A 16,595-nucleotide genomic window follows, 5' to 3' on the forward strand; every position below is an offset into this window, starting at 1 on the left:
TCATATCCTCTTTCTATTGAACAGCACTGCTCTAGAGCTACTGCTGATATCCAGGACTTACTCTCTTCCGCTTGCAGCCCAGGCAACATGACATCTATAAAGGTCATGTGTCATGCTTCACAGAAGTCTCCTGTTGTTTCACTCTTAGGCCCAATGTATGGCAAGGGAATCCACTACATAGGTAGATGGAAACTATATGTTTAATTTTTATATATATTTTTAAAAATCATCTTTTATATCATAAAAGAAATAATCATAAAATTTTTGAAAATGGAGAAAATCATAAAGAAGACTATCCTCACACAAAGATAAACTTTTTTAGTGTATTTTGGAGTATTCTCTTCCACTATTTTCTCTCTCTGCATGAATACATACATTCTTTTAAAAGCAAACTGAAGGTTGGTTACATTGCAGCTACGGTTCTTGTCTTCCAAATATTTACCATTATGGTAAATATATTCCTACCTCATTAAATGTTCTTTAAAAAGATTGATTTTTTAGTTGCACCCAATTTTGGATACTCTATGAAATTTTTCCCACTGTAAATAATACCCTAATAAACAACGCCATCTCTTTTACAAACCCATAGACCATTACAAATACTTATGATTTTATATGCTCAGTGAAATAATTATAAAAGTCATTACCTGAATATTTAAATGAGCAATAAGCTTCTCGTTGGTTTTATTTCTAGTCTCCAGAGAAAGGATATCAGGGGAGCGACCCCCTTCCAGTGCAACCGACAGCCGTTCTATCTCTCGTTCTCTTAGCTCAATCTGAAGACAGAAAGTCATGCTATCATTCAAAAAAACCTGGTTTTGAACTGAAATGATTAACACTGGAAAAACATTTATTTGGCTATACTTCCATTTTTCTTATGTCCCACAACATATATAAGAGATTAACATTCATATAGGTACCCACACCTATATGGGATTATGAAATACATTTACGCAGAGCAAAAATAAGCACAGAAAAAGTCAACATAAGAACTGTCAGCATAGGTTTCATAAGTATTTTTATTGAAGAGATTCTTTCTAATTTAATTCTTTTGTTTTTTTTTCTCCTCTAATATTAGGTAATGTTTATATAAAAAGAAATTAGTAAGCATTGGAACTGAGCCTGAACTACTTCAGTGCCTCGTGAAATCAATGTGGAATAAACAAATGAGTGGAAGACACAAAGAAAAGTGAATTGCTACTGAATCTCAGTATTAAAAAGGATATGAGGCTGGGGTGATTTAATTAATTATCTATTATTTAGAAAACAACAGACATATGATCAAAAACATCACTGTCAGCCATGAATTCACATGCAAGAATCTGGAAAAATCCACACACTTTCAAACTTTGGTTTTCTTTTCCGAAAAAATTGAAAACAAAAACCAAGCATTCAATTTAACAATTACTGAGCATAGTTCTAAGTATACAAGGATGAATAAAACATGGTCCCTGACTTTCAGGAACACATGGCTTTACAGGAAAAGCAAGCAAGTAAACCAATAATTGCTTTAATATGTTGTTCAATGGTAGAACAGAAATATATATGGGATACCAAAATAGTCAGGAAATAAAGTGATTTAGTCTCCATGATGTAGTCATGCCTATGGAAATAAGTGAAGGCCTTATCAAATAAATATGACCAAAAAGGTTATAAATGATGCTAGGAAGAGAAGAAAGGAGGGATGGGTGTTCCAGGCAGTGACAAAGCAAGCATAAAACAACAGTATGTTTAAGAGAGTAAAAATGACTCAGTATGACTGGATTGTAATGTGCAAGGGAACTAACAGTTGGAGGTGAGTCTGAAGAATTAGGCAGGAACTAATTATGATAAGCACGGAGTACTCTGCTAAGGAGAAGTATTACTCTGGACTAAAGGATGAATTTGATAAGAATAAAATCAGCGGCAGCGAGACCTACTGCAGGGATATATGAGAGATAACTAGGGCCTAAAATAAAACAGTGGGATACGGCAGAGCAGAAGTAAGTTTAAAAAGTACTCAGAACTGACAAAACATGGTGAGTGGTATGTGACAGGAGGAGAATGAGCCCTAGAAAGACTACAGAATGTTGGCTTGGGCAGATGGTGATGCTACCAATCCAAGAAGACAATATAGGAGGAAAATCAGATTTGAGACAGAAGACAGCAAGTCCAGTACTAGGCACATGTGTACAAAGAGCCTTCATCCAAGTGGAAGCTCCCAGTGTAAAGTCAGGAATACGGATCTGGAGCTCAGCAGATCCTGAGACACCTGGGAGTCATCAATATTCAGGCAATAAACTAAGAGAGCAGATAACATTATCTGAGAAAACAGACAGGGACAGAAGGGTCAGGGACAGAATCCTTGGAAACAGTGACATTTCAGGGAGCAGGCAGTGGCAAAAAGCAAAGAAGATATTACATAAGAGGTTAAAAAAAAAAGGGTGAGAAAAGGAAATCCAAAAGAAAATGAAGTTGTGGAGCAGTTCCAAAGAGAAATTATCAATAATATATTATTGATAATTATACCAACACATAAGTTACATCTATATTTGTATGTGGAGATTTCTTCATTCCAAAAAATGCAGTCACGTGCAGAAAATAAAAAACGTGTTACCCAATTTAAACCTCAGTAAGCTTATTAAGAAAGCAAGCCTATAATTATCCAAATCAGAATTTAGCAAAGACATCAAAAGAAAGTATGAAAGAACAAAGCTTGTTAAAGTTATGCTCTAACTCTGCATCTATTAACTCCCCTGCTTCTTTGGAAAACTGTTTTATGGGGTACTAGTACTTGTAGAAGAATCACGCAACAAATGTGGCAACACAGAAGAGTAACTTTCAAAAAGACATATTCGAAATGACAAAATCTATAGTAAGAGTAAAAAAATTATATAAAATACCATTATAATGCATATTACAATGCATAACAAACTTCAATAAAATACTTCCTGAGATGGAAACAGTTAATACAGTTATAATATTTGGGGAGATAGATGATTCACCTTAAAAACAAAACAAAAGAAAACAAAAAACTACTATTTACCTCAACGCATAATGAAGGGAATGGGCTGAATGATCTGAAGGCACCTAGCTGTTCCAGTTATTAATTCTACCAACCAACTGATGAAAAAGAAAAGTTGTATTAAAAGCTCATGATGACAAGCTTACTTCAAAAAACAAGAAAAATCTCAAATAAGCAACCTAATCTACCACCTAAAAGAATTAGAAAAAGAAGAACAAACAAAAACTAAAGTCAGCAGAAGGAAGGAAATAATAAAGTTCAGAGAGGAAATAAATAGAGATTATGAAAACAATAGAAACAAAATCAATAAAACTAAGAGCTGGTTCTTTGAAAGGGTAAACAAAATTGACAGACCTCTGGCCAGGCTCACCAAGAAGAAAAGAGAGAGGACACAAATAAACAAAATAAGCAATAAAAGAGGAGAACTAACCACCAATACTGCAGAAATACAGAAAACCATAAGAAAATACTATGAGCAATTATATGCCAACAAATTCGACAACCTAGAAGAAATGGACAAGTTTCTAGAAACATGCAGCCACCAAAACTAAATCAAGAAGAAACAGATAACTTGAACAGACCAATTACTAGAAATGAAATAGAATCTGTAATTTTAAAAGACCAATGCAAACAAAAGTCCAGGACCAGATGGCCTCACTGGGGAATTCTACCAAACATACAAAGCAGAACTTAATACTGAATCTTCTAAAACTCTTCCAGAAGATTGAAGAGGAGGGAAAACTCCCAAAGTCATTCTATGAAGTCATCATCACACTGATACCAAAAACAGAAAAAGACACTACCAAAAAAAAAAGAAAATTACAACCTGCACATGAAGGTCAATTGATCTTTGACAAAGGAGGCAAGAAAAGCTGGACAGCCACATGTAAGTCAGTGAAGTTAGAACACTCCCTCATACCATACACAAAAATAAACTCAAAATGGCTTAAAGACTTAAATATAAGACAGGACACTATGAAACTCCTAGAAGAGAACATAGGTGGAACACTCACCAACATAAATTGTGCCAATGTTCTCTTCTATCAGTCTATCAAGGCAATAGAAATAAAAGCAAAAATAAACAAATGGGACCTAATCAAACTTATAAGCTTTTGCATAGCCATGGAAACCATAAAGAAAAAAAAAAACGAAAAGATAACTTACAGACTGGGAGAAAACATTTGCAAACTAGGTGACTGACAAGGCCTTAATTTCCAAAATATACAAACAGCTCATAAAACTCAATAACAAAAAAACAAACAACCCAATCAAAAAAAGGGCAGAAGACCTAATTAGACATTTCTCCAAAGACATATGGATGGTCAACAGGGACATGAAAAGATGCCCAACATCACTAATTACCAGAGAGAACATCACAAAACTACAATGAGGTATCACCTCACACCAGTCAGAATGGCCATCATTAAAAAGTATACAAATAACAAATGCTGGAGAGGATGTGGAGAAAAGGGAACCCTCCTACATTGCTGGTGGGAATGTAAACTGGTGCAGCCACTATGGAGGACAATATGGAGGTTCCTTAAAAAACTAAAAATAGAGTTACCATATGATCTAGCAATCCCAGTTCTGGGCATATATCCAGAAAAAAATTCTAATTCGAAAAGATACATGTACCCCAATGTTTATAGCAGCATTATTTACAATAGCCAAGCCATGAAAGCAATCTAAATGTCCATCGACAGATGAATAATGAAGATGTGGTGTCACAATGGACTACTACTCCACCATAAAAATGAATGAAATAATGCCATTTGCAGCAACATGGATGGACCTAAAGATTATCAGAGTAAGTGAAGTAAGTCAGAAAGAGAAAGACAAATACCATATGATATCACTTATATGCGAAAATCTAAAAAAGTGATACAAATGAACTTATTTACAAAACAGAAACAGACTCACAGACATAGAAAGCAAATTTATGGTTATCAAAGGGGAAAGGGGGTGGGAGAGGGATAAATTAGGAGTCTAGGATTAACAGATATAAACTACTATATATAAAATAGATAAACAAGGTCCTTCTGTTTAGCACAGGGAACTATACTCAATATCCTGTAATAAACTATAATGGACAAGAATATGAAAAAGAATATAAATATATAAAAAATACATATATAAGTGAATCACTTTGCTCTACACCAGAAATTAACACAACTTTGTAAATCAACCAGAGATCAGTTAAAAAAAAAACCCTTAGTATCAGTAGTATCAAATATAACCCAATTCCATTTACAATCACAGCACACCCATCTCAATCCCTACTATGTAAGTTAATAAAAATCCTACCTGCTTGTTATAATCTCTCAGTCCGCTTTCCATCATTGCTAACTTTTCTTGTAACTGGTAGACTTCTTGTTGAAGTTCTTGAATTCTGAAACACATTTATAACTAATGCCAACATACATTTGTTAAGAAATTAAAAAATAATAAGAAGTGAAACTAAATGCCTTCTTTTAAAAACTCTCTACTTTCTGTTTCTCAATGAGGTACGAAGTGCTATGCCAAAGGGTTCCAAAGCCACAGCATGAACAGAGAACAACATCTTGGAGATTTACTTCTACAAGAATAGATAAAAAATTGAGTGGTAAATAATTTGAAACTCAAGATTATTTTATGTCTACTACTGCATTTTGATCCTTAAGACAACTCTTTGAGGTACTGTTGCCAATTCCTAAGTTCAGGGAACTAAGTGTCTAGTCCAAAATTCACAGTATCATTAAATGAAATAAGAGACTCAAATGTTTTCTAACCCTAAATGACCCTGTATTTTCTATTGAACTGTGCTACAATCTGGAAGAGAAGAAAAATATTGAGACATACTACAATTTTCCAACTTAACATGCACACTTTATGCACAAATGATTCTGAATACAATTAAATGTGCATGTGTAAATTAAAACAAATAAGAGATCGATGCCATCTACAATGGTTTGATAGAAAAGAAGAATGTTAAGACACAAGAAAGAAAAAGAGAGTGATACATATGCAGCCAAAAAAACTCCTTAAATAATACTAACACACTAAGTCCTAGTTATAACTGAACCAGAAAAACAAAACACAAAATATTTCATGGGTAAGGTCAGATAACTAAAAATACAGGTACCTAATATTGTGTGAGAATAACTGAGCTAAGAGATTCTAATTAGTATCTCACCCACTGTATTTTTTTTTGTTACATTGAGATTAATAAAGCAGAAAACTCCCCCATATTCTCTGCATAATCTACAAAGTAAAAGGCTCACTACACTAATCACTTCCACTTGTATATTCCACATTTTAAAGTGTTTCTGCAGCTGTGACCAGATTGGCTGCCACTAGCGCTCTCCTGCTTGTGTTCCTCTTACAATTTTCTGAACACTTTGTGTTATTTCCCTTGTCTCATCTTCATTACTGGATTGTAAGCTTCTCAAAAGCTGCAACATCACCTTATCTTTACATCCCCAGAACACCTACATAATGCCTTTTCCAGAGAGCTTACTGAAGTTTTAATTAAAACAGAATTTATATCTGATTCCAATTTAAGGAGATACCAGCATATACAGCTAGAGAATCATGAAGCAAGAATGTCAAAGCCAGTTACAAATCTATTCATGTCTACTGGCATTTGACAAAAATATGAACCAATAGAGTCTGTAAAAGATTACTTGGGTGATGAAACTAAATGTCAAAGCAACTCTACTGAAACAGGCTCTTGATTGGCACTGAATTGTTTTCAAGCAAATATGAACAGAAACATCTGATACATGATCTATTTGAAATCGAAGTTTCAAAACAAATAGAAACCTTCTATATTCAGAATACATTCCGAAAGCATTTAGTGAGTGCTTATTCAGAAAGTTCTATGCTAGGCACCAAACATAATGATAATTAAGACAGAACCGCTACTATCAAGAAACTTACGGTTAACCAAGTGGTCAATTAACTAGAGCCAACAAAGAATTATTTAATGCACCTGTTATCAGCCACTTGCAGGAGGTCTGCAATGTAAGGGTCATCTGGCTGAGGAACCGGATATGAACTGACTTCAGAGGGAGGCACCGGTTCGTCAATTTGCATACGCTGGCGCCTGAAAGCAATACTTCTTTTTTTGCCACCTAAAAAAATACAAACGTGTGTTTCAAAAAAAAAAATTGAGAACAAAACAAAACACTGTCTTAGAATTAAGCATTTCAGAAGGTTAGCCTTTTTGTTATAAGGTATGTCTCTAGCTCATATTACATACTGATAAAATGTTTCTCCCTCATATAGATAAATACTTATATATATAAATACCCACCTCATCTTCAACTAAACAATGCACTCCTGAAAACTTCAATAAGACACAATAATAAAGCAAGCTTTATTTTCTGCATGCTTAATACATATGCCCAGATTTAATCTGTTCCTCCACTAAATGGGGACCACACTTTGGCAAGATTAAAAGTTGAGTGCACCTTGTGGTATCCACTATTATAGGCTCAAGAAGTCATCACCAGCAGGAAACTGTCAAACAAGGAGCTCAAGGCAGTGATAACTAAAATAGACATTATTAAGCAATGCCAAAAGAGCAGATAATTGAACCTTTAAGAAGCAAAATTAGTATACAACAAAATGTATACTCTGAATTAGAGGGAAATGTTTTCTTAATTATCCTTAAAAGCAGAAGGAGTAATTTCTGTTTATGGCTAGATATATCCTGTCTTGGTCCAAACCACATGGATAACTTACATTTTCCAGTATCTGGCCAAGATTAGACACGTACTTGAAAAACTAATTGATCTTCACAAAGAACAAACATAACCCACAAGTTTGTCTTCTTCAGAATCCTAACAAATTTTTTATACTTCTAATCTCTTGTTTTGAGGTTGAAGAAACCAAGTCAAAAGTATTTAAATGACCTGCTTGTAAGCCATTTTCTTCTCCCCTTATCTCCTGGTTCTCCTCCTTGGTTGCTCCTTCTCAGTTTCTTTCAAAGACCCTCTGCTTCCACCAGGGCCTTAGATGCCAACTTTCCTAGGGTCTGTCTTTGGTTCTCCTCTCTTCCCACTCTACATAATCTCACTAGATAATCCTTACTACAGTCGTAGCTTCAATTCACATGATATTCAAATGATCCCCACATTTGAATCTCCATCTGGGACCACACTTCTGAGAACAGATCTACATATCCTGCTTCATCCTAGAATCTCAATGTGAATGTCTCGTGGATATAACATACTCAGCATACCCTCTGTGGAGGGTGGATCCCTGCTCTGCTTTCCACATTATCTTAAGGAACAGTATCATCCAGGCACTCATTCATGTGAAACAGAAACTTGGGGATTCCTCTACTTTCCAAGTCTACCACATGCAGGCACTAAAATTTAAAGATTACACCTCCTAAATCTCTCTTCAATCTGTCCCACTCTTTTCTCAGAAAATCTAATTATCCTTTTTTTTTTCCCCCTTAATCTTCTAGTTACTTCCGAGATCTTCTCCCATGTTTCTCCATTTGTTCTGCCTTTGGCTCACAGTCCTCCTTGCCATCTCATTTCCTGCCATTTCAAGCCCCACTGATTCCTCCCCAACCCTGGCCACTCGGTTCACAATTCCTCAACTCTCATGAGGCTCCTCTTCACTCAGCTACAGGCACATGGTAACATGATTATGCCTGGACTTTGTCATGGGTTAGAACTGAGCCAGTTTCCAGGTCTTCAACTCTCTTATGATATAAATTTTCATTCTGACCAAATGACCATTGGTCCTCACCACACTCTGTAATCCCTCAGTCTCTACCTAGTCTCATAGTTCAGTACTTTATTAGGCCTCAGTTACTTCCATAATCTTAATTCCATGGTTTAGACATCTCCGTGATCTTATTACCAGTACTGGAGATTCTTCCACCAACTTTATGCCCAGACAACCATTAACTCTGGATATGCCCCATCATTTCTTTTTCCTTGCTTGAGAACTACTGAGCATAAAGCTAAAAACAGTAAAATAAACTAAGAAATAAGAAAGTGCATCATTTTCAAAATGAGTATGAATTACTTTTAGAACTAAAATAATAATAGTGATAATAATAACAGAAAAAATTTTAATTAATGATTAAGGAAATAAAATTTTAGGCACTGAAGTTAGACTGCTTGTATCTAGGAAGCTATTATTACAGAAGTTTTTAAGCATACATGTAAGATACGAGCTGGATCTTCAGAAATAAATTTGAAAGTTTTTGTGACTATCCAACACATCTTTTCAAATACTAAAGTCTAAGCATGAAAATCCAAAGCCCCATCTCAGTCAACAGTTTTAATATTTTTAAAAGATCAGACGTGTATAACTTGTTTTAAGAAAGAACAGACTCACCTGGGGTTTGTACTACAGCTTGCAAATTCTTTTCTTGAAGTTGTTGAATTTTTTCATTCTTAGCTTTGCTCTCTTTCTCTAAAAGTCTGAGTTTATGAACATACTGATTATTTAGAAATTTCAGATCAGCTGTTTCATGTGCACACTTTTTCAGTGTAGTTTTCAACTCTTAAAATGAAAAAGATTCAAAGACTATTTTACAGATCAAGAAATGTAAGAAGTGCTTCCATTTCACAAAATACAAAAAGTCACAGTAATTCGAAAGGCTCCACCTGAGTCTTACGTATGCTTTGCTGGAAAGGCTATACGTCTTCTACCACTATTAACAAAACTGCAAATAAATCACTAAGCACAAAAAGAAATTACATTTTTCTTCTGCTTTATGAGCCTAATATAAATCATGATTTCTGATCCAATAAATTGGATATGATGCTAAGGGATTATGAATTCATGCCAGGTATTAGAGAGGGCTTTCCACTAAGTACAAGAAGAGTTTATACTAAGTTAGCCATATAATTACTCTTTGCTCAGTACCTTTGAAATTATTCCATTCCTACCTTCCAGGTCAAAGACAGGGAAGTAAAGAATCAGAACGATATGTGGCTTTCACCTCACTTTACTCTTCTTATTTCCCATAAAAGAATAACAAAGTTGTTTCAAGAACATTTTTTTTCAGTACCAGCATTTAATATTTTCTACAGCAATTTTAATTCTAAAAATGTAATCCTCATACAGTGAAGATGAATTTAGCTATGGAATGCAAATTTATTTTCCTTCTTGAGAACTCTTCAACATACCCTACGATATTTCAAGAGCTGTCAACAGGAAGACTGTCACATTTTCTAATCAATAGTTTTAAAAGTAGACTAGCTTTTTTCCTACATATAAGACAAAAAGGGCAAAAATATTGCATTTAAAAAATCATAGTTTTACCTTTAATGTGTTGGCCTGATTGTTCTCTCAGTTTCATTAATTCCAGGTATAATTCATTATTTTCCTTACTCAATCTTGCATTTTCAAGTTTATAAGGTTCCAATACAAAATCGAAATTGGCACTTTCTTTTTCAGCTTTCACAGCAGATAATTTTGATTTCCGAAGACTTTCAGTTGTATGAACTAGATCACTAATATTAAAGAACAAAAAAAATGTAAATACAAGAAAACAGCCTATTAACCTTTAATAACTAAAAACATATTTCTAAAAAGACTTAAAATAAATGTTAATGCTAAGTGGGCTCAAATCCAAAAATAAACAAACACTAGGAGTCTTTCAAAGTATCAGGAAGTACTCAAAAATTTCTTCAAACAGAATTAATTGAAAGTTATGAGCCACATAGTTAGAATCTCTCTCACTTGTCCCCCATATCTAATTAGTTACCTGATGCTGTGGGATCTGTGAAACTTATTTGTTTATTCAACGAATATTTACTGAATGTCTGCTATATGCTAAGAACAAGGACCACAACAAATAAGAATCACTCTAAGAACAGAGACCAGCGGAACAGTCAGTCCATCGATACTTACTGAGCAGGCAACACAGCAGAGAACCCACTGTCACGGAGCTTATATTCCACTAACAATTTGTCAAAAATTATAATACTATGTGATAAACTCAACAAATAGTTCAGTGCCAACTATGTGCTCAGCCTGCCCTAGGCATAGCAGCGATCGAGTCAGCCTATGGTCTCATGAAGTTTGCATTCTAACGGGAAGACAAAACAAGTTTCTAACAATGATGAGTATTTCAGGTTACATGCGGTAGGTGTGACAGAATCCTGCGGGCCATACAGCTAACCGAGCATCCCAGCAAGGAAGGCGGGAGAGGGGAGAAGGGCTTTACATATGGAGAGACCAAGGGTGACAGTGTACATGTGTTTAGGAGCTTCTAGTGGTTCATACACGGGAGATGAAGCTGTGCAAGTGTAAAATCACTGTGGAAAAAGTTTGCCAGTTTCTTAGAAAGTTAAACATCCTTCTACCCTATAACTCTGAAATGCAGCTCCAGAACTAGATCATGAGGGATCCTAGAGACCCTACTGAAGACCACAAGGTATCTTTCATGCTCGTTCTCTCCTTTCCCTCATCATCGCTTGCAGTCCTACCGCAAAAGCTTCCTGAGCAACTTCCCTGCTCGAGTCTCAGATCACAGTAACAGAACTCGTGGAAAAGAACAAAAATCACAAAGACTCTTTCAGTTAAAGTAATATGTAACAGGTAAAGGAATGGCCAGCCACGTTAGAGAACCATTACAGATGTAACAGTAATTAGAGCCCAGGGACATGTCAACTGTATTTCAATGAAAAATAAAGACCAGTGGGTAAAGCAGATACAGAACTTCTAACTATATCAGAAAATCACATTAAAAATTGTACTTTTATTCACAGGCAAAATCCTCAGAAACATTTACTCTGAACGGCATAGTTTAAATGGTTGACTCAGGAGTTCTGCAATGCGGAGGCCCTGAACTGATGACAGGGGAGAAGGACCTAAGAACAGAGGAGCTTCAGACGATTTAAGGACTTTTTAAAACTCCACCCATTTCTTTACTGAAGCAGAAGTTCAATCAGAAACTAGATAAATGGCATTAAGGATCACACAGGTTTAGAATTGTATTTTTAGCTTTACCTGAAAAGTTTTTCTACCAAAGGTAAACACTCCACTGTCAGAGTCTGGCGATATCCCAACTGATCCAGCCTTTTCCTAATATTAACATACTTTCTTTCTGCAGCTGTAGTCATCTTATCTTCCAAAACTAGTTTTATTCACGTCCAAAAATTAAAGTCCTAAAAGAAAAAGGTGAAACATCATTCAATTATTAGCTATTATTATTATTTCATGCTAAAAGAAAAGATTCGTTTAATATGAAGCAATGTTTTTTTGTTTCTTTTCAGGTAGGCAGCCTTCTGGAATATTTAGATAGATTTAAATCCAATGCTTATGATATTTATGTTGCTGCACTAAAATAAGTATCTCCTCATAAACCTGTACATTAAAGTTAAAACAATAAAGCTTCTAGAAGGAAAAAAAGCCGGAGATAGGCAGAGAACACTGACAGGCCTTTTTTAACAGCATTAAATATAAAAGAAAAATTTGATAAATCGGACTTCTTCACATTTAAAATGTCTAGTCATCAAAATACACTCTTTTGTTTGACAAAACAAAAACAAAAGGAGAAAATACTCATAATATCTAACAAAGGATTTGTACATGGAATATAGGAAGAACTCTTAAGATTCAATAATAAAGACAACCGAATAAGAAAACGGGCCAATATTTGCAAAAGATACGTGATGAGAATAATCATGTGAAAAGGTGCTTAACACCATGAGACATCAGGGAAACACAAATTAAGCCACCATGGGATACAACTTCGCCCATACTAGTCTGGCTAAAATTAAAGGCACAATACCAAATGTTGCCAAGGATTTGGAGTTACTGGAATCTTCACATTGCTGACAGGAGTATAAAACCCCTGTGGAAAAAGTCTGGCAGTTTCTTATAAAGTTAAGCATACTTCTATCCTGTGATTCTGTAATTCTATTCCGAAGTATTTACTCAAGGAAATGAAAATAAACATCTACAAGGAGACTCTACAAGAATATTCATAGCAGCTTTATTCATAATAGCCCCAAACAGGGAACAACCTATGTATCTATCAACAGTAGAAGAAAAAATAAACTATACATATTTATACAATGTAATACTACTCAGGAATAAAAGGGACGTGTATCAGTAGTTATACACCCATGATACAACCACATGGATGAATTTTAAAAACATCACTTGAGCAATAGAAGCCACATACATGTACTGTATGATTTCATTTATATGAAGTTTAAGGACAGGCAAAATTAAACTATGTGAACAGAAATCAGAACAGCAGTCACCTAGGGCTGTGGGGGTGGTGGAGATTGACTGGAAGGGCTAAGAGAGAACTTTCTGAAAATATTGTGCTGATGGGGATAGAGATTACATCCGTGTATACATTTACCAAAGCTTTTCAAATAGCACACTTAAGATCTGTGCATTTCACCACATAAATTTTACGTAGATTTTTAGATTAAAAAAAGCCACACACCACACACACAAGAAAGGCATACTGCTCATGCTCTCCAATTTAGAAGACATGCATTTGTATGAACACATGCACAATTGGATCCTGGCAACTACTCTATGAGGGAGACAGGGCGGAGGACATCCTCCTTCCTCAAAGATGAGGAAAGGCTGCCTCAAGAGAGTAACTTTTCTTAAAACACAGGGCCACAAAGGGATGGGCAATCAGGTCTCCTGAGTCCTGATCCTCTGGTTTCTCTGGTTTCTGTACTCTGCCGCCTCAACCTACCAAATTACTCCTGGGTTAGCACCTGTTTGATTACTCCTTTCTACAAACACTTCCTTCTCCACACTCCTGCAAGCCTCTTTGAATCGCGTCCCCATTCTATAATAGGTTCTTTCTAGGTTCTTTCCACAAGAGGGACCTGACTGATGCAGGGTGTTGAAGACAAACTCCTGGAGACATCAGCAACGCACCTGTCAAACCAAGAACTAGCAGGGCCTCACCGCCGAAACGTTTCTCCTTTTTTGTCTGACACCAACTTTGCTTACCCAGAAATGATACTTTTGATATGATATTCATATGAATATGAATATGAATCAAAAAAATCATCAACACACAGGGCAGATGAAGATTAAAATCCTCCCAAGGACAAAAAACATGCTATTACGCTTTCTCCACCCATGAGCCGCTGTCCCCCGCAACCCCCCACCCCCACCATCCAAACATTGTGACTATCCTTAAAGTTTCTAGCAAAGCAACATAAAAGGTTAGGTTTGGAGATCCTCCACGCATACTTATTTAGAACGATCCACCTGCTTAACTCTGGGGGGGGGGTTGATGTCTGAAAGCTAGTACATCTTACTTTTACAAAAGTATCCTGTGTATATACATGCACAGAGGCTAAACAAACAAGTAAACAACAACAACAACAAAACAAAACTCCAAACCAACCCTAACTGAGGTTATCTCGGAGTCCTTCCTTATCGAACTAAAAGTAGTAAAGAGTGGAAGGCAGAGGGGATGTTTACTAAGGTGCCGGCCAGAAGTTAGTAAATGGTTCTCGTCCTACGCTTTGGGGCACTTTTATTTTTATCGAGTCTGTACGATTCTTACAGGAAGAAGGCATTTTAACTTTTAAATCAACCCATCAGTCAGTAGCAGGCGGGCTGCAGGGACCGCACCGACGCCCGTGGCGAGCGGGGCAGGAGGAACCCCGGGATCCCGCAGCCCCAGGCCGACCTCCGGGCCGCAACTCCACGGTCGGGTGTTGAAGGGAAGCGGGTGTCGGCAGCGGGGCCGGCAGGGAGTCTCCCGCCCGCCCGGGCCCCACTTCCTCCCGCGGCCGCGCGGCCGCCCTCCCGGCAGCGCCCCGGCCCGGCCCGCGGGAACCGCCCGGGAGGCGGAGGCGCCGCCCCGCCCGGCCCTCCCGCCCCGCGGCGTGCTCACCCGAAGCCCCGGCCGCCGCTCCCTCCGCCTGCAGTCGCATCGCCCCTTGCGCCTCGCCTCCCTCGCTGGCTCCTTCCGCCCCAGAAACCGGCTCCGGAGCCAGGACAGTTTGAAAATGGCGCGGAGAGACGATCCGGGCCGGCGCGGAGGAGGCGCCGCGGTTGCCCCGGTAACGGGAGCCGCAGACGATTCGCCGCGGGCGGCGGGGACTCGCGGGACAGAGATGGCGGCGCTGGGCCCCGGTGCCCGGAAACGCAACGGCCCCTACCGCGCGGGGCCACGGCGCCCCCTGGCGGCCGGCAAACCCCGAACCTCAGCGGGTGTCAGAGACTGGGGCCTCCTCTTCGTCGGGTGCCTTGACCTTCTGGGCGCGGGGTTAAAACGCTGCCCAGCCCTGGTCCCTGCTGCGGCTTAGCCTTCACCTGCTAGGTGCACGCCAATTCACCACGTAAACTCCAGCTTAAATATTCCAATTGCCGTTGCAACTTTCCCTGACAAGCACCCAATACCATTAACTGTTGCTTCCACACCCATGTCCCCATAAAGATGTGCAGACCCTTATATTATACCCTTTCCATTACGATGAGTAAAACATTGTATTTTGATCCCATGAGTTATAACTCAAGTCGTCAAAACGTAATTATTTATTTGTATGTCTCTCCCTGCCACCCCACCAACTGTGAATTCCTTGAGTCAGAGATTATTTTACTCAGCTATGTTTTTCTAACACCAACCGCAATAAACATTTGTGAATGCAATTAAATGTAAATCAACTTGTTATAGAGAGCTTGCTCACATACAGAAAACACATGGTCAAATCCTAGAATTGCATTTCTTCCGTGAAAACTTTTAGATGATCAGAGAGGAGCTTGTTTCCTACTTTTTTGTTTACTACTCTCCCAAGTAGGACTTCCATTCTGAAAATGTTCTTCCATCTTTGCATTATCACTTAACTGCTCTGTGAGTTGTAAATAACTTTGTACCCATTTTTCCATTGTGTGTGCCTTGTCTATTTTCCCACGTGCTTTAGTAAGTTGTTTTATGGAATTTCTAGGAGGCAATGAGTTAGGTTCTGTAGATGGTTTTTGTAGTCTTGAACGGGTAAAATTAAACACACTTTTGCTGATGTGACAAATATCTTTTTTGAGCCAAAAATAAATTCGTATCATAGCAAAGTGGCTATGCAATAGCCGTCCAGTCCAGATGACACTTTGGCTGGCTTCTCTTTGCCCCAAACACATAGGAATTAGAAAATGTAAAAACCAAAATCAAAGAAATTCAGAAAGGCGAGTGGGACCCTGAAGTAACAGGCCAGTTTTGCTCCAGGTGACATGGAAGGCCAGAGTCAGACTCGCAGCTGGACTGACTCCAAGGTCTAAGGTCGAGATACCTGGTGCACCCCCCCCCCCCCAGGTCCTAGTCTCTGAGCAAGTGGTAGGGCTGGGGAGGCAGAAGGAAACAGAAACTGAGCCTGCTCTGGGCTTTCTAGTTCTCCAAAACCACCAGAGGACAGGAGCTCTGAATTGTGGGGCAATCCTGGTGGGGCCACCCTCAGAACTGACAATTAAGAGGAGGGAAAGCCAGATGCAGAGAGAAAAAGAAATAACCTTTCACTGAAAATGAGCTTGCAAATCAAATACAAAGAAGAAATCCAGTGCTAATGAAGATAGTCAACAAAATAAAACATCAAAACATGAATTCTCTGTACTTGAAGATTCTGATGAAACCTTTAAAATGAGTATGTGT

At 37.8% G+C, this 16,595-nt stretch overlaps 1 protein-coding gene across 3 annotated transcripts in view; it reads right to left on the minus strand.

Annotated features, from left to right (window-relative positions):
• CEP135 (centrosomal protein 135) overlaps positions 1-14,987 on the minus strand; it is a 61,922-nt gene extending 46,935 nt beyond the window's left edge. For all 3 annotated transcript variants that reach the window (XM_074347442.1, XM_074347432.1, XM_074347439.1), the window contains exons 1-7: positions 14,850-14,987; positions 11,972-12,129; positions 10,280-10,470; positions 9,347-9,514; positions 6,975-7,116; positions 5,309-5,393; positions 648-776 (exon numbers count right to left, since the gene is read on the minus strand). In XM_074347442.1, the coding sequence (XP_074203543.1) occupies positions 648-776; positions 5,309-5,393; positions 6,975-7,116; positions 9,347-9,514; positions 10,280-10,470; positions 11,972-12,084 (828 nt within the window). In that variant the 5' untranslated portion in view covers positions 12,085-12,129; positions 14,850-14,987. The remainder of the gene's footprint in view (positions 1-647; positions 777-5,308; positions 5,394-6,974; positions 7,117-9,346; positions 9,515-10,279; positions 10,471-11,971; positions 12,130-14,849) is intronic.
• Positions 14,988-16,595: the final 1,608 nt, after the last annotated feature.

The sequence above is a fragment of the Camelus bactrianus genome, chromosome 2, assembly GCF_048773025.1.
Source record: "Camelus bactrianus isolate YW-2024 breed Bactrian camel chromosome 2, ASM4877302v1, whole genome shotgun sequence".
NCBI classification, from domain to species: domain Eukaryota; kingdom Metazoa; phylum Chordata; class Mammalia; order Artiodactyla; family Camelidae; genus Camelus; species Camelus bactrianus.